This window comes from Antechinus flavipes, chromosome 2 (assembly GCF_016432865.1).
Source record: "Antechinus flavipes isolate AdamAnt ecotype Samford, QLD, Australia chromosome 2, AdamAnt_v2, whole genome shotgun sequence".
NCBI lineage: Eukaryota > Metazoa > Chordata > Mammalia > Dasyuromorphia > Dasyuridae > Antechinus > Antechinus flavipes.
This window is the reverse complement of record NC_067399.1, coordinates 501713525-501732359: the sequence shown is the minus strand read 5'-3', so window position 1 is coordinate 501732359 and position 18835 is coordinate 501713525. Positions and strand designations below refer to the sequence as shown.

Here is an 18835-nt window from a genome sequence, read left to right as displayed (position 1 = left end):
CTCTGTAGTATAATGTAGGCACATAGTAGGTGCTTAATAAATGTTTGTTTGGACAAAATTGAATTCTGTAGCCTTTTAGAGGACAATGATTCATCTTGATTCTGTGACTGTTATCCTTATCCTCAAGGAGCTTCAATTCTACTAAGAAGCAACAACACAGATGCATGTAGTCTTTTTCCCTAACTACCTTTTATTTATTTGTATCTGACTCTAGATATAGGTACTGTCTGTACCCAAAAGAATGAATGTAAGCTCCTTGAGAGCAGGAATTGTTTTTTTCTTTTCTTTCCTCCCTCCCTCCCCCGCTCCTTCCTTCTCTCCCTTCCTTCCTTCTTCTTTCCTTCCTTTTTTCTTTTTGTTCTTTGTATTCCTGGAGCTTAGTGCATCATAAACTATAAATGTTTGTTAACAGACTGATTTGTTAAATGCAAACTAGCGATTTCAAATAATTTCAAGGGAGAGCAGAGCCAAGATAGTAGAGAAAAGGCAGCAACATTCCTGAGTTCTCCCCTAAGCTCCTTAGAACAACTTTAAATAATGCTCTCAAACAAATACTGGAGTAGGAGAACCCATAAAAGGATGGAGTGAAATAATTTTCCAGCCCAAGACAACTTAGAAGATCAGTAGGAAAGGTCTGTTGCAACAGGGTGAAGGCAGAATAGTGCAGACTGGGCCCCAGAAAAGCAGCAATGGGCCTTAGGAACAACTGACTTAGCAATAGCAGCCAGCTGCTTCTGGAAGCTCTCAGCCCACTGTAAGGGTGTTGAACATCTGGTCAGAAAAAAATTATGGGGGTCTCTTTGCTAGCACTAAGGTAGTATTCTGTTGCTTAGCCCATACTTGGATCTGAGTCCTGGGTGGCAATCCCAGGGTGAAGAGGAGTACTAGCACACCAGATCTTGCTGCCACATTGGAGTCAGGACTCTCATCACAGTTCCAGAGCAAAAAAGTATGCTTATTGTCATTCATAGACAAGAACACAGATCAGAAGAGTAGTAAATACCTCTCCTTGGATCATATCACTTTGGAAGAAATGAAAACTTAAAACTACCTAGAAGTATCTTTGAAAACAACCGCACAAAGTCCCTGAAGCTTTGAACAATGAATCCCCTTATTAGTTATGTAAGAAAGTTACTATGGTGAAAAAGAAGATCAAAACACATACTCAGAAGAAAACAACAAAGTCAAAACTCTTACATCAGTCTCAAAGAAAAACATGAATTGGTCTCGGGCTATAGAAGAGCTCAAAGTAATTTCAAGAAAAAGAGAATGCTAATAACTGGCAGGTACTGCCTTTGTCTCTTCTAGCTCAGTTACAATCTCAAGTAGTTTATATTTTATCAGGGAAGAAAGAAAAGCTTAGCATGTTTTCTCTTGATTTCCTAAAACCTGGAGAGACTGTTGATCTGAAACACATCTAATATGTTGAAAACTAAATCTATTTTCTTAAAAAAGCAAAATAAAACAAAACAAAACTAAGTGTAATGGGATTCCATGGTTCCTGGTCATTTAAAACTATCACTATGTCCCTAACTCTTGGAAATAAGTACTAACTCATTTGCTATGAGTAAATGGTATGACATAAATTCTTCTTTTAAAGAAGAAGAAACTAAGCTTCAGATTTGCCTAAAGTCACACATCTAGTAAGTGGTAGAATTATGATTGGAACGCAGACCCCAAAATTACAGATTATCAGATTTTGAAGAGATATTTGAGGACATGTAATCCAATCCTCATCTGGGCAAGAATCCCTTCTCTAGTTTCCCCGACCAAGAGTCATCCGGCCTCTACTGGAAGATTAAGAATGGTAGGAAACTCCTCACTTCCCTAGGCATCCCATTCCACTTTTGGACACCTCAAATTGTTACAATATTTCCTATTTATCACACTAAAATATATCCCTTTCCAATTCTCCTGTCACAGCCTACTTTCCCAAACAAAGAGCATGTCAAAAACCTTTCTTATTTTATAGTCCCATCTTCAAATATTCAAAGATAACTATAATATCCCACCTCATTCTTTTTCACTAGTTCTTTAATTCATCTTATTGACTTCCAGTTGTTAGTACTTTCTCCCTCTTGAAATTACTTTTGCTATCTTCCAAATCACAATCACCTTTATCTGTTTCAGTGTGTTACCATCCTTTCTAAAAGGTAGTATCCACAAGAGAACATAAAACATTCTAAATGTATTTTGATTGGGATAGAATACAATAGCACTATCCCCTCTCATTCTGGACACTAAGCAGCCAGAGACTGCATCAGAATTTTTGACAGTCACTTTGGATTACTGACTCAAATTGAGTTTGTGAAATATTTAAAATACCAGATCTTTTATTTTATTTTATTTTAACAGTAATTGTCATCTGCTGTATCTCCCCTACTTTGAATTTGCCCAAGTCTGAATTGGCATTTATGTCTATTAAATTTTATCTTATTAGATTTGGCTTATTTTTGTTCTAACCCATTGATATCTATTTGGATTCTGATTCTGTCATCTGCTTATTATCCAGTTTCTCCTAACCCAAAGACAGAAGTATCTCTAAAGACATTACAAGAAATGTCAGTGCTAACTTAAGATTGTAGAGCTTTTAAAGCTTCCAGTAACTTGGTGGATTTTTTTTTTTTTTTGCTTGATTTATCATTTGTAGTCAGTCTCTTTTCTCTTTGTGGTGAGCAGTACAAAAGACACTTGGAAAGCTTTAAGGATGTGGCTTTAGAATAAACAAAATATATTTAGAAGGATTGCACATATTTAACCTATAACAGATTGCTTGTTGTCTTTGGGAAGGGGGAGATAAGAGAAGCAGGAAGAAAAATTTAGGACACAAAGTTTTACAAAAATGAATATTGGAAACTATTTTTACATGGCAGATTCCCTTCCTAGTCTTTCCTTTTGGAACTCTTGAAGCCAGTGGTCTGACCTACTTACCTCTGAATTCTTCACTAGCAGCTCTCCAGATGGTTGGATGACATATTTCCCCTCCATACTGGACACAATAAACCCATCTTTCTTCCAGGTGATATGGGGTTCAGGGATGCCCTGAGCCACGCAAGGCAGAAGGGCCTGGGAACCCTCAGCTGCTGATAGGTCAGACTGGCCACCCTTGATCACAGGAGGGACTGGCAAGGACAAAAATAGGAGAACGAAATTGTGAGGGTTCAGTCATAATTTCTTTTCTTCCTCCCTCCCTCCCTTTCTTTCTCTTTCTTTCTTTTTCTCTCTCTCTTTCTTTCTTGCAAGTGGAATTAAGTGACTTGTCCGGGGTCACACAGCTAAGAAGTATTAAGACTTCTATGATTTGAATTTAGTTTCAAAGAAAGCCTTTGATTTGTTAATTTTATGAAAGCAATTGATATGCTAACGGATCAGTTTCAGGATTCCACTGATAAGTTAATTTTATGGTTCAGAGATTATAACATTAGACCTTCCAGAGTTAGGTTACAAACCGAGTTCATAAATAAAACTAGCATCTTTTGTAGTTAGTATGATTATAAACTAATAGAGTATTCCTTAGGCAAACATTTTAGAGTTAAAAAGTATGATGATCAAATGATCAAAACAACTTGGAGCTTTGATACAGTATCTCTGAGGTTACAGTTGCTATTCTCCTTTCAAACAGTATCCCTGAAGTTATAGTCACATCATTCCTTCTTCAAACAGTATCCCTGAGCACATCAGTTTGGTAGAAACAGCATGGATTAAGAAGAAGCAGCACATAGCTTCCAATCCTGGCTCTGCTATTTATAAACTGTATCAATAACTGCTAAAGATTTATTAAGTAACCACTGTGCTAAGCACTGTGTGACCCTGAGCAAGGTAGTTTACTTTTCTGAGACACATTTTCTCATTTGCAAAATGAAAGGTTGTTTTAAATGAGATCTTCAGTCCTTGTGAATATTCCATCTTATAATACTATGGCCTCCTTTGATGAGAGCTTGTAGACATAATAGAAATAACAGTTATAGAGTTTTAGAGGTCATGGAGACCATCTAGTCCCTTATTTTATTCAGCAAAACATGGAGGCTAAGACAGGAGAGGTGACAGATGTGCCAGATGGCAGAACCACCAGGATCCATACCCAGCTTTCCAACCCTGAACCTAGCTCTCTTGTCAAGACAAATATCACAAAAGGTTTGCTCAGATTCACATTCATCCACTTTAATATTCAGGAACATAGATCTGGATTAACTCCCAGTGGCATATAATCTCCCAAAACAAAGGGCAGATTTGTCTCCCTAATTGTGTTTTGTTTCAGTACTTGACCTGTGTTTACCTACATTTATTCTATTGCTACATTCCCAGTAATCTCCAGAAAAAGCCTCTGAACAGTGAATACAAGTGTGTCCCTTAGGTTAGGAGATAGCAGCAGATATAAAATTATAAGTTACTGATTTAACAAGCTTGGTTGCCCACTTCTTAAGGGAACTTTTAATTCTGTTCTAAGGTAAAAAAAAAAAAAGGTAGCCAGTCAGAAGCAAGAGATGTAGGGAGTGGAACAGGAGGGGGGAGCAATGGGCAATACTGGCAGATTTACTGGATAGGTGAGATATCACATTCAATGGTTTCTGAATGCACACCAGCTGACAGTGGATGTGTGCGTTGGAGGACCATGAGAAACTCGTGAATGTGGGAATTAAAAGTTTATTAGGGGGGCAACTAGATAGTACAGTAGATAGAGTATTGGTCCTAAAGTCAGGAGGATCTGAGTTCAAATTCAGCTCCTAAGTGTATGACCCAGGGCAAGTCATTTAATCCCAATTGTGAGTACATGCAAACTTATGACAAAATTTGGCCCCAAAGAAGAGATCCAAGAAAATATATCACCCTGTTTCTTTTCAGAAATGGGGCACCATAGGATGAAAATGTAATATCAGTCTTTTTCAAAATGTTGGTTAGTTTTGCTAAAGTTTTCTTCTTCATTATATAAGACAGAGGTTCTTAACCCTTTTTCATTTCATGGCCTCTTTGGATAGTTTGGTGAAAGCCATGGATCCTATCTCAGAATAATGTTTTTAAAGAAACTATATGGGATTGCAAGAAAAATCAATGATTCTGAAATAGATTTCCCCCCCTCCCCAATCCAGGGGATTCTTGCTCTAAAGCAGGGGTCCTCAAACTTTGTAAACAGGGGGTCAGTTCACTGTCCCTCAGACTGTTGGAGGGCCAGACTATAGTAAAAACAGAAACTTTGTTTTGTGGGTCTTTAAATATAGAAACTTCATAGCCCTGGATGAGGGGGATAAACATCTTCAGCTGCTGCATCTGGCCCAAAGCCGTAGTTTGAGGACCCCTGCTAAAGGATGATCTTTTAGAGGTGGTAGGGGGATACATACAGTGGGAAATATGTGTAATGGAAAAACAAAAGATAACAATACAAATTTATTTTGAAAAATAAAGAGATGGGAGCATGTCCAGGATCAGTAGTCTTTGAGTGACTCTTTCTTTGGGCCCAGTTTTAAGTAAAACTTTTCTTTTCCTTGGCTCCCTCTCTCAGTAGAGGGACTCCAAATGCCTTCTGATTGAGCAGTAGTGGTAGTGATGATGGTGGTGGTGGTGGAGACAGGGGTGGTAAAAAGGAGATTTCCCAAGCCTCTACAAATAGTTCAATCTAAACTAGTTTTAGATTTTTGCCAGTTCCTACCTTGCACCACCAATCGAGTTTTCCCCAGAGCTGTGCCAGAGGGGTTCTTAGCAATGCACAAGTAATTGCCCGCATCTTCTGCACTAGCTTGGGGTATCCGTAGCTGCCCATTGGGCAGAATCTGGGCACCGATACCTAGATGGACAATATTGGAAATTAGGCTTGGCAGCTATCAGAGATGCTTTTATTTCAAGGAATCCAAGAACGAGTAAGATGCCTTTCTTTAATCTCCTAACTGGGAAGATGATAAAGCCATTAACAGGAAGTCATTGGAGATTGACAGGAAGTGGGTTAGTTGGAATGGAGAATCCAAGAAAAGGAGGAAAGGGTCAGAATCAGGGGAGTGATATAGGCAGAATATAGTGGTAAAAAAAGAAATAGCTGATTTTATTGACCATTGGAGGGCTGAGAGAGGTCCCCTTAGAATCAGGCTATTTCCACCTTCCCTTCCTATCTTGGTTGCCACACAAATGTCCCACCTGTAGGGATACTGAGTCCTTCCTTCTGCCAGGTGATGGTTGGCCGGGGAATGCCAGAGGCCTCACAGGGCAGGACCACATCAGCTAAAGCCATCACGTGCATCACACCAGGCAATGGTTTTATCACTGGGGAGGCTGAAAGAGAAGGGCAGTAGAGAAGGGAGGAATGCAAAGGTCCCACAGAACTATATCCTGAGACACTGTCCTAGATACACATGCCCTCTGAAGGCCCAGGGAATCCCTGACTTCTTTTATGAAAATTCTAAGAAACTTGAAGAGGAAGGAGGAGCTGATGGGTCTTTCCCAAGAGCTAAGTCAATAGGCTTCTAGATCATGAGCTTGGTTAGCCTTTCACATCAAAAAATCCAGGAGTAGAGATTTTTCTCTGCCTTGGCATCCTTTCTCATCTCCAATGAAATGAGAAAGTAAGTCCCATTATCCTTACCTTGCACCGTGAGGATGACGTGCTTGTGGGCCACACCAACAGCATTCCTAGCTGTGCAGGTATAGCGGCCTGTGTGGATAGGCAAAGCTTGCCCAATCTCTAGGGCACCTGCAGAGAATTAGGAGCAATGCATGGAAAGAGATATGAGATATGAGAACAAGTATCACAGTCCTGGGAGAGGATCTACAAGCATGTCTACTACTTATACAGGTGACTCTCTGTCTCCACTTTTCTCTCTGGAAGGGGCCCTCCACTTATAACCTTCTGCCCCTTTATAAAGGCTCAGGTTGTTCAATGCAAAAAGCATTAGTATGGAAGGCAAGAGACCCTGGTCTAGAGAAAGATGTGCTGGAATTAAGAGTCAGGAGATCTGGGTTCAATCCTGGCTTTGATATTTTCTAGCTGTATGATTATAGGCAAGTCATTAAATTTCTCTCTGGGGATTTTACTTGCCTCACAGAAGAGAGTGTTTTGATAGTTAAGTAGCCCAATGAATAGGAGTACAAGACTTGGAGTCAAGAAAATCAGAATTCAAACCCTACTCAAACACTTAGCTGTGTGATATTGGCAAGTCATTTAGCCTCTTTTTGCCTCAGTTTCTTCATTTGTAAAATGGGAATGAAAATAGCATCTACCTCATGGGATGTAAAGTGTTTTGCAAACTGTAAAGCACTATGTAGATGCTAATTATTATTATTACAATTTCTGAAATGTGATAGATTACTTGTCTTGTGAATTATTATTATTGCCAACTCTATCAATTTTCTAGGACCTTCAGGTATAAAAATACTTTTTTGGGGCCTCAGTTTTCTCCTCTATAAAATTATCAGTCTGATCTAGAGAAGTTTTTAACCTGATTCTATGGATCCCATAAAGGTCCATAAATCATTTCATGGAATCAATAGTTTCCTTTGCTATCATGTATTTTATGTATTTTAAAACATTATTCTGAAAACAGATCCATAAACTTGCTCAGATTGTCAAAGGGATCTATGATATCTATAATTAGAAGGTCAGTAGTTCCCTTTCAGCCAGAAGTATGCTGGTAAATGTTAAACAGCTAGGAAAAGGGATTAGGAACATGGATGATATTTTTAAGGTTAATCTTTATTTATCTTTATTGTTTTCTTCATTTCTTAAGTCTATAAATCAATTAATCAAACCTTGATTTGTAATGTTTTCCGTTTTCAAGATATAATTATTCAAATGGAAATTTTAACAATTGGTCCTCTCCAGCCAGTATGAGCTAGCTCCAGCATGCCCCTGATCCAGCTCTGGCGTTCTATGATTCTATTTCCCGGACCTGCAGCACTTCTCTGTAACCCCTCTAACTTACATCCTCCCACCCTGCTCTCCATAGCAGATATAGAAACTCCTTTATCTAGGGCCCTTTCATGGGCCCCACCTTGCTCCATTCATTCTTTTTTTTTTTTTTTCTGAGGCAATTGGGGTCACATAGCCAGAAAGTGTTAAGTGTCTGAGACCAAATGTGAACTCAGGTCCTCCTGACTTCAGGGCTGGTGCTCTATCCACTGCACTACCTAGCTGTCCCCCTCCATTCATTCTTTTATTCAACATTGATACACTCAATTGAGATTGTTCCAGAATCCTAGATTCTCTGAATGTCAGAGTTGGAAGGGACTTGAAGATGCACTCAGTTGAGTTCCAGAATAGCAGATTTCCTGAATATCAAAGTTAGAATATCAAAGAATATCAAACTTAGGGGGATCACCTAATACAACCTTCTTATTTTAGAGATGGGGAAACTGAGACCATATAGAATAGAAACAATTTGTCCAAGATCACACAGTGAGCATGGGTGATTACCCATGACTAGAATTCCCAATTCCTGACTCTCAGTCTAATGCTTTTTTTCCTTTTTCCTTTTCCCTAAACCAATCCCTCCAACTCACTTCCCTTTTTTGGTTAAGGATACCACCAATCTCCCAAGCATTCATTTGTAAATGGCTTTGCGGTATGAACTTGTCCAGTCTACTCTAGTTAGGATGAAGCCCTTTTCAAAACTCCAAGTACTGGAGTTGGCATTCAAAGGATGCTCTTAAAGGTGTTGACTGACAGCCTCCATATCTTTACCTGTGGGAGAGACACGATAGCCACTCCCTCGTTTTCCCAGCTGGGCTCCCCCTTTGCTCCAGGAAACAACTGGAGCTGGCACTCCAGTGGTATGGCAGGTCAGGACCACCGGTGCCATCTTGGTGACAGTAAAGTCTGTCCGGTCATCAGCAATGGTAGGTGGAACTGAAGGAGAGAATCTTTTAGAGATACCTAGAGATAGGGAATTCTAGACCCATTACACAGCCAGAAGGAGGTTAGGAGCATTTCTAACTCTTCTGGGAAATAGGACTGTGTCCTAGAGATTCTTTAATGAACCATATCGTATTATTGGAGGTGGTGATGGGGGAAAAGCCTTTTCTGTCCCTCTCCCCAGTTGTCCTTGGGTGTTCTTTTATTCCACCCTGTCCCCATAGCTTTCTCATATTTTCAAGGATGAATGCTCACCATACACAGTGACCCAGTATAGCCTTCGGGCTTCTCCAGCATCATTGCTCACTAAACATTCAAACTGGGCCGTATCCTGAAGATCTGGGTCAGTAAGCACAAGAGAACTTGAAGGCAGGAGCCTAGAGAGACAGACAAGCAGAGAGAGAGACTCACTGAAAGGCTATCCCAGATGAACAAAGAGAGTTTGGACTTTTTTTCCTTTTATCATGCTTGGGCAAGAAATTTGTACAAATTTGCTTTCTTCTCTGGTCAGGCTGATGTACTCAGGAATACTGCTTGAAAGGAGAATGATATGATTGCCATCTCAGGGATACTGTGTGAAGGGGAAATGATGTGACTGTAGTCTCAGGAATCCCGCTTGAAGGAGGAATGGTGTGATTGTCATTTCAGGGACACTGTATCATAGTTCCAAGTTGTCTTGATCATTTAGATTGTCTTAAGTGTATACTTTTTGGCTCCAAAATGTTTGCCTAAGGAATACTGTATTAGTTCATAATCATATTGATTTTATGGACTCCATTTGTGGGCAATGCTGGCTCTGGAGGCCTCTAACTAATCTCTAAGCCATAAAGTTAACATATCACTAGACTCCTGGCACTGAGCCACTAGTACATTAATAGCTTTTATAAAATTAACAAATCAAAGACTTTCTTTGAAACTAAGTTCAAGTCATAGAAATTAGCACCCTAAATAACCCAAACAAACACCCAAACCTCTATATTTTGTTCCCCAATATTTTGCTAACTTCTTTAAGAATTTAGCCCACTGCTAACAGCATAATACTAAAACCTTTGCTTCTTGAATTGGAGGTGGTATAATGTACAAATTCTTTTAAGACCTTGTGACATCAGAACCCCAATATATTTTAGGGTTCAGCTTCTAAACCCTAATAAAGCAGGATCACAGAATAATAATAGGATCATTTGAAAAGAGGCTTGCAGGTGAATGTTGTCTAACTCCTTTATCTTGAAGGTAATAAAGCAATGAGGAGATAATATTTTAATTGGCATTGGAAATCCTGGCTTCAAATCCTAAGTTGGCAATAACTAGCTATATGATCACAGTCAAGTTTCTTTACAACTTAGGGATTTAGTTTCCTCTTTTATAAAATGGCTTCACAACTCAGGTACTCAGTTTCCTCATTTATAAAATATCTATAATATTTGCACAACTTAGCTCACAGAGTTCTGAGGAAAGCATATAGTTATGATGCTATATAAGTGAGAACCAGTGTTATTTTTTTGTTGACCTGTGATGTGATTTCTCTGAGATAAGAAACTTTCCTTCCAAAAGCAGATTGGTACCTGCTCAATTACATAAAATCTTCTGAGTTTCTGCCTAAGAGGACTGAAGGGTTTATATGACTGGTCTACTACCACAAAGCTGGTACATGTCAGAGGTGACTTTGGAATCTAGCTCTTTTCTGTCTTTGAGATCAGTTCTTCTATGATATGGTTACATCTAATTATTATCATTATTACTAATTATTGTTATTATTACCATAGAAATGTCAGCTCATCACTATTTGCTCTTTGTCCTACACACATGCATCTGTATAAGACCTCTGGGATCTCATCCCAAGTCTTCAATTAATTCATTTTGTGACCTTGAGGAAGAAACTAAACTAATTGCTCCAGAGCTCACACCCTGATCTGGACAAAAGGGAGTAAATAAATCCTGCCCTGCTGACTCCATCTTAGAGTTGCTGTGGGGCTCAAATTAGATATTGTAGATATGAGACCTAATATTTTGTATAAAATATATGTGTATATGTTGTTTCCCTAAGGCAGCTTGCTTTAGATAGATATACACTATAGACAGAGCTTTGAGCCTGCATCCAGGAAGTCCTGAGTTCAAATTTTACTTCTCATGCTCTCTAGCTGGGTAACCCTTAATCGTTAAATTCTCAGTTTCCAGTTTCTTTATATTTTATATGGAGATAATAAAAGTACCACCTCCTCCTGAGCATGTAATTGTTCCTTCTTTCCTTTTTTTTCCTTTCCCTTCTCCCTTCTTTTCCTTCTTTTCTTTCCTTCTTTCCTCCCTTCTCTCCTTCCTTTTCCTTCTCTTCCTTTTCCTTCCTTCCTTCCTTCCTTTCTTCCTTCCTTGATTCCTTCTTTCCTTCCTTCTTTCTTCCTTCCTTTCCTTTCCCTTTCTTCCTTCTTTCCTTCCTTTTCCTTCTTTCTTTCCTTCTTTCCTTCATTCCTTCTTTCCTTCCTTCTTTCTTCCTTCCTTTCCTTTCCCTTCCTTCCTTTCTTCCTTCCTTGATTCCTTCTTTCCTTCCTGCCTTTCTGCCTTCCTGTCTTCCTTCCTTTCTACTTTCTTTTCTCCTACTCTTCCTCCCTTATTTTCTTCATTCCCTGTCACCCTTTCCTCTTTCTTTCCTTTCTTCCTTCACTAAGTTATATGCTCCTTGAAGATGGGAACAGTTTAATTTTTGTATCACCAGGTATCCATCATAATGTTTACCACAAAGTAGATGCTTTAAAATGCTTGTTAATTCATTGATTCAAAGTGCTACTAATACAATTGTACTGACCGGTAAGCTCCTTGCGGTCGATCCAGGTTCAATGTCTGCCCATTTTTCTTCCAGATCACATGGGGCTTAGGGGAGCCCCTGGCCTCACAGGGCAGGATGGCCTGGTTATGCACAGTCAGTGTCAGGTTGGAGGGTCCAGGTGCAATGGTGGGGGGCTCTGTGGATTAAGGAACTGGGTTTAGAAAATAGCCATAGCCCAGAGTAAAAGGATGAAAGAGCTAAGAACAAGAGAGTCAGAACAAGCTATTCATGACTCTTAACAAACATGTTGGCAGGAGGGGAGGTAGGGCCAAAGGCAAGGAGCTAATGTGAGTCTTGCATAGGCATTTAAGTTCTTGTCAAATGAACTGAATCAAGTATGAGAGGAGGACTTGATACTTACTGCTAACAAGGTCTTGAGGGGATTCATCAAGATGCATTCAGCACCCAGCAGAATGTCTGGCACAGTTAGTGACTGACTGATAGGGTAACTTACTAAGTATAGAAGGGACTTACTAAGTATAGAAGGACTAAGTATAGAAGTATGTGTGTGTGTATATATATAGAAGTATATATACCCTATATACTTAGTGTGTGTATATATATATGTATATATATACACACACACACATATATATATACACATACATACATACATACATACATACACACACACACACACACACTAAGTATATAGGGCACCCATTTGGGGATGTTTCTACAGTATAGTATTAAAACATATGAATAGCTCACTCCAACCAGCTGTTGGTACTGCCATCAGAGACAGAGGATATCTAGACCTTAAGCCCTGTCACAACATTCTGAATATAAGACCTCTGGTCTCTCAGTCCTCTACCTACCAAAGACCCGAAGTTCCTTTCCTTGCCGGTCTGAACCAGCTGAGTTTGAAGCTTGGCAGAGATAGTACCCAGAGTCCTCGGGATAGACTGGCTGAATCCTCAAGGAGCCATCTGGCAGAAACTCTAGCCTGAGAAGAGGAAAGGATTGAGTTAGCAAAACGACCTACTAAATGAACTGAACAGAAGTGCCTATGGAAGATTTGTTCCCTGCCAGTCTCTAGCTGAGGCTATAGACTATGGTTCTTCCCAGCAGGCTTTTTAAGAACAGATGTATCCAAGACAGTTTATCAAGATGTTGTATTGGGGATGTTGCATTCCTCCCTCCAGTTTTCCTGACTCTCACTCTCCTCTTTCAGCCTTCTTGATGGTGAAGCCAGTACCACACTGCTTGGTATCATACAAGGAATGGCTCTGGCTGATGTGGTCCTGACTTATGAGGCCTCTGGCAAAGCCAGCCTATCATCTCATGATCGAAGGAAGACTTGGTATCTCTACAGGCGAGGTACATGTGTGATCAACAAGATGGGAAGGAGAGGTGGAAGCAGCCTGATTCTAGGAACTTCCCTCAACTCTCCAATGGTTATGAGGAACCATGAAAAACATTTAATGAAACTAACGTCATATAGTATTATTTCACCATGTTCCTCAGCCACAGGCTAACTCCCAAATCCTAATCAGCCACCTAAAGAGAGGGAAAAGGTGAATGTGGATGGCTCAGTGCCACAAAGCTAGAAAGAACTTTGTCTCTGCACATGAAGGCATTAGCTCTTAGCAACAACCCATGGTTACAATTCCTTCCAGGCTTATACCTGAGGCTTCCAGGAACCAGTGGGATTCCATCCTTCCTCCAGCTCACTAAGGATTCAGGAATCCCCTTGGCTTTGCAAGGCAACAGAGCTGTCTGGTTCACTGAAGCATTCACCACCGAAGGGCCTGGATGGATTGTGGGAGCCACTGCAAGGAGAAGGTGTAGACTGGACCATCCCAGAGCTGGGAGCCAGCATACTTCCTAAGCTTTGCTTTCAGGACAGAATGCTTGTTCCATTTCCCTCAGGACTCAAGGGCTACTAATACTCACTGTGGATCTCCACATCAAAGGGTAGGCTAGTGCTACCTGCTGCATTGCTGGCAACACAACTATATTTGCCACTGTCAGATATGTCCAAGGCCTGGAGCTGAAGGAATCGCCCATTTTCCAGGAGCAGCGTGTGGGCATCTGCCTGACAAGTCCACAAACAGACACAGTTTATCACTATTAGAACCGGAGCTCAGATAGAGCACTGACACTGCTGAAGAGGGCTTAAGATACTACTAGGGATCCATAGGGTTCTCCAAGGCCTTTTTCCTCTGGTGCTTGCTATGGCACTGTGATATTTCCACTTAGCTAGAGGCTTCCTACAATTCTAACCTTAGCTTCACCTCCTTTTCCTTTCTTTTTTTCTTTTTTTTTTTTTTTTTTTTTTTTTTTTTGCTGAGGCTATTGGGATTAAGTGACTTGCTCAGGGTCACACAGCCAGGCAGTGTTAATTGTCTGAGGTCAGATTTGAACTCAGGTCCTCCTGACTTCAGGGCTGGTGCTCTATCCACTGTACCACCCAGCTGCCCCTTCACCTTTTCAAGTCACATTTCTGTCAACCCACCATGTATCAGGGGACAAAGGAGACCCTCATGTATTGAGGACCAACTTAATAGTGGTGCTCAACACTCATAAAACTCTGAGGTTCTGTATAAGAAACATCATTCCTTTGCCTATCTGCAGATCCCAAGATAACCCTTAAGCCCAGAAATTAGCAATGGAATAAGAAGAGGTGTCTGAGTTTAGCTGCAATATTAAAGTATTCTTTTAGAATCACTAGTCCCTCTACAGCCTACCCACCTGGAGCAGGATGCCCTCTCTGTGCCATTCAATCTTGGGTGGTGGGTCTGCCTCCACTGGGCATTCTAGGACCAGCTGCCCATGAGCTAGTCCAATGACTGTTCGAGTTTCACGAGACCCAACAATGTTTGGAGGTGCTAACCAGAAGAGGGACAGACACATATGAGACACTCCCAAGCATTCATTTGATTGCTCAACCCTGTTCATGGAGTTCTCTTCTTCCCAGCTTCCTTTGGCATGTAGCACCTACCTTGTATCCTAACCAAAAAGTTCTTTCCATCTTCCCCTGCGGAATTTTCAGCCAAACAAGTGTACAAGCCAGCATCATCCACCTAGAAAACAAGAGCTGATCTTTTCCCATCTCCAAGACATATTGCACAGTCACTGCCTCCAGATACACTGTCCCAAATATCACTGCTATCATGTTATTGATCTCCTTAGAAAATTTGGATGCAAAAACATTGTAAACCATTTGCACTAAAAGGGTTGTTATATATCACATAGAACAATTTTTTAAATTTTATAAACAAGGAAACAGAACAACAGAAAGGTCAAGGGATTTGCTGAAGGTTGTATAAGCAATAAACATGAACTCAAGTATTCTGGCTCAAATCCAATGTATTTTCTGAGATCAATACCACATTGTCAAGGTTCCCTCTACCCTCCAGGAACAAATTTGTATGCCTTAGTCTTGAATAGTAGTCCCTACATGGTCTGGCTTTAGCCTCCTTCCAACCTTAGTTCCCACTGATCCCTTTACATAGATCCTTTCAAACTTCAACTAGACAGAAGTCAGGTCTTATTCTTTTTTGTTTATTTGAGAAAAGGCCATGAATGTAGTGAGAATACAATGAAAGAAATTAGGAAGTCAGATTGTAACTGGGTCTGGGAAATGACTGACATCACATACACACACACACATCACACACACACCTGGACGCTTTCCACTTGGAGAACACGCCCATTCTTGATGATACTTCCTATCCTGGCCACAGCTTGCCCATCCTTCTGCCAGGTGATGTTGGGCATGGGGCTACCAAGAGCATTGCAGATGAGCTCCAAAGGGGCACCAGGAAGCAATAGCATCTCTGCAGCCTGGCCTGAGTCCTCAATCCGGGGGGGTTCTGCAAGGGGTTCAGGCTGGGAGTCACTGGAGGAAAAGGGCTATTCTTGCCTTGTTCCTCCTGAAATGGCACCAAATGGAATTATCTTAGAGAACTGAGAAGTGCGTGCAGTGGGGATGACCAGTTTCCCACACAGAGGTCAGTTTACCATCGAAACCAAGGTATTTGCTTATGAGCTCCCAAATAATCTTGTCCATCTGCTTCCTTGAAACTTGACAGGCTTTTATCACCATCTCCCTCCACGTGACCCTTCCTTTATTCTTCCCCTTTCTCAGTCCAAGGTTGCCAGAAAAGTGGGAGTTAAGACATGGAAAGGCAATAGAGGTAGAAGGGAAAAGGAAGGTGAATGAGAAGCTTACCCATCACAGCGAGCTGGAAGTGTCTGATCGCTTCTCCAGCTTCATTGACAGCCACGCAGGAGTATGTTCCTGCGTCGTCAGCCTGCACCGCCTCCAGCTGCAGGCTGGTCCCTGTCCCGAGGCCCAGCCTCTGGACCATCAAGGATGCTCCATCTTTGAGCCAAGACACAGCAGGCAGGGGGGTCCCTGTGGCCTCACAAGGGAGCGTGACATCGGAGCCCCTCACTACAGCCATAGCATCCTTGCTCTCTGAAGGCTCTAGGACAGGGGGAACTTGGAAGAGGAGGGAAGATTACAGCAGGTGTTTTATCTGATGTCAGCCAGAATTACCAATAGAAGGCTTACTCCCACTAACAATAGCATATTTTGGGGAGGAGAGGTAAACTCTTGAGAAGAAGCTGGGAAAATACTAAGGCATTCCCACACTGGCTCTGCTATTCCTTGATGATACTAGATGTCTACAGGGGCAATAGCCATAGAAACTAGATTCTATGTTGCCATTCACTAATGAAAATGATGATGAAAACAGATACTGTGCTATAGTGAAGAAAGGGATGATGCTGAAACCAGGAAAATCTGGATTCAAATCCTACCTCAGACACATCCTGGCTATGTGACCCTGAGTAAGAATGCCCCAGGCACCCTAAAATGAACAAATTGCAAAGGTGCTAGTCTGCATTGGTATAGGGAATTTCTTCACCTGGGAATCCCATATAATAATAAAATCACAGGTTCCCTTGCAATAATAACAGGTTAATATTATATGGGAGTCCCATATAATAATAAAATCACAGATTCCCATAGCAATAATAACAATAACAATAATGACAAATTCCACTACAAAAGTTATTATTTTTTCAGATAGTCAATATTTCATAAAACATTAAATATAAAAAATAATTTAGAAGAATTGCACATTTAACCTATATTGATAGGGAAGGAAGAAGGGAGGGAAATTTTTGGAATACAAAGTTTTGCAAAAGTGAATATTGAAAATTATCATTGCATGTATTGGGAAAAATAAAAAAAACTATTATTTAAAAATAATAGTAGGAGAGTGATCTAAGGTTCATTTCAATCTGAACTCTATCAAGTAATAATAATAATAACTCACTCAAATCCGGGCATTCTCCCTGGCTTTTCCCCATACCTGGAATGTTCTCCTTCCTCTGATGAAACTAATGATCTCTCTGGCTTCCTTTAAGTCCCAACTATAATCCCACCTTCAACAGGAAACCTTCCCTAACCCCTCTTAACTCCTTTTTACTTTAACTTTTTATTTTAACTGCCTTCCTTCTTTTAATTATATCCTATTTAATTATATCCTGTATTTTAGCTTATTTTGTAAGGATATGTTTACATGATCTCCCATTTTAAAAGTTTTCTGAGGGCAAAGATTGTCTTTTGCTTCTTTTTGAATTCCCAGCACTTAGCATAGTACTTGGCACATAGCAGGTGCTTAATGTTTGATGAATTGAATTTCCATAGCACTCTAAGGTTACATAAAGTTTTTCCTTTAACAACCACGATCTTCCCAACAAAACCATGATATAGTCCAAGTATTGTAAACCCCCATTTTATAGACAAGAAAACTGAGGTTCTAAGGAGTCAAGTGTTTTGCTCATGGTCACTTAGCCACTAAGTAAGTGTCAGAACCAGGATTCCAACCCCAGATCTCCTTGCTGCAAGTGCAGCACTCTTCCTACTACACAAAAGAGCAATAATTAAAATAAAAAGCCCTTCTAGTCAGTCTTGAACTTTTTCTAAGGGAAAAAGTTACTTCCTGATACATCTCTACTTGTCTGAACCTGAGGCAGTCCTTTTACCAGCGTGGGCCCCAGTTTCTTCATCTCTAAAATGAGGGGGTTGAAGTACATGAGATGATCCCAAAGGCCCATCTCAACTTTCATCGTCTTTGGTTCTGTGACTAAAGGGGGCCCAAGGCAAAAACTCTGCTTAGAATCTTACAGGGAGGCTCTGACATGTTCCATGTTGTTCACCACCCCCACTAGAGTCATCTATTCTTTCCTCTTGCCAGCCATCAGGATTGGGGTGGGTTAGGGCATCCTAATAGAAGATTAAGAAATAGAAGCAGCCTTCTAGATTGCCTTCTCAGAGAGGCTGCCCCTACTCTGCCCCAGCCAGGAACCCATATTCAGCCAGCCCATCCTGCCAACCCCTTCCTCCATACCATGAATCTGCAAACTGAAGGTTCTCTCAGCTACTCCTGCAGGGCTGGAGGCCACACATGTGAAAGTTCCTGCATCTGCCACCTGAACCTGGGAAATCCTAAACAGTGGAGTAAAAAAGCGGGGAACAACCTGGTATAAGCAGGAGACCAAATGGATATATTCCCAACAGGTGGCCCTTTCCCCATCCTGCTCAGGAGAAAGACACATGAGATGAATGCTGGGTGAAGTCAGAAAAGCAACATTGTACACAATAACAGTAACATTGTACAACAATCAATTATGGCAGACATAGCTCTTAACAATTCAGTGATCCCATATAATTCCAAAAAATTCCTCCTGACAAAGGCTATCCACATGCAGAGAAAGAACTGAACACAGATTGGAGCCTATTACTTTCACTTTCTTTGGGGATTTTTTTTTTTTTGCGTTATTTTCCTATTTTATTTTTCACAGCATGACTAATGTGGAAATGTTTCACATGATTGCACATGTATAATCTTTATCAGATTGCTTGTTGTCTTGAGGGAGAACAATTTGGAATTCAAAATCATAAAAAAAGTCAGTGTTGAAAATTGTCTATACATGTAATTGAAAAAAATTTAAAACTATATAATTTTTTTAAAGAGTCATGAGGAAGGTATAGCCAACCCTAACAATCTCATGTCTTAGGAAATTCCAGGACTGTTGCTGGCTAGGCAGACTCAGGAAAGCTGGGAAGGAGGGGATGGAGCTGGGTATTTTGGCCAGCTGATGCTGAGAAGCTTGAGTTTCATGTATACCATAAGAATGAATAAAATAATAACTCACATTTATTT

At 40.6% G+C, this 18835-nt stretch overlaps 1 protein-coding gene across 1 annotated transcript in view; it reads right to left on the bottom strand.

Moving 5' to 3' along the window:
* Positions 1 to 18835, bottom strand: part of HMCN2 (hemicentin 2) — a 185863-nt gene that overhangs the window by 29142 nt on the left and 137886 nt on the right. Inside the window, 15 exon segments of the mRNA XM_051980197.1 lie at positions 2932 to 3122; positions 5645 to 5779; positions 6124 to 6258; positions 6569 to 6676; positions 8663 to 8827; positions 9089 to 9210; positions 11631 to 11787; positions 12470 to 12597; positions 13279 to 13423; positions 13548 to 13689; positions 14346 to 14482; positions 14596 to 14677; positions 15279 to 15469; positions 15829 to 16101; positions 18020 to 18117. Of these exon segments, the coding sequence (XP_051836157.1) occupies positions 2932 to 3122; positions 5645 to 5779; positions 6124 to 6258; positions 6569 to 6676; positions 8663 to 8827; positions 9089 to 9210; positions 11631 to 11787; positions 12470 to 12597; positions 13279 to 13423; positions 13548 to 13689; positions 14346 to 14482; positions 14596 to 14677; positions 15279 to 15469; positions 15829 to 16101; positions 18020 to 18117 (2209 nt within the window).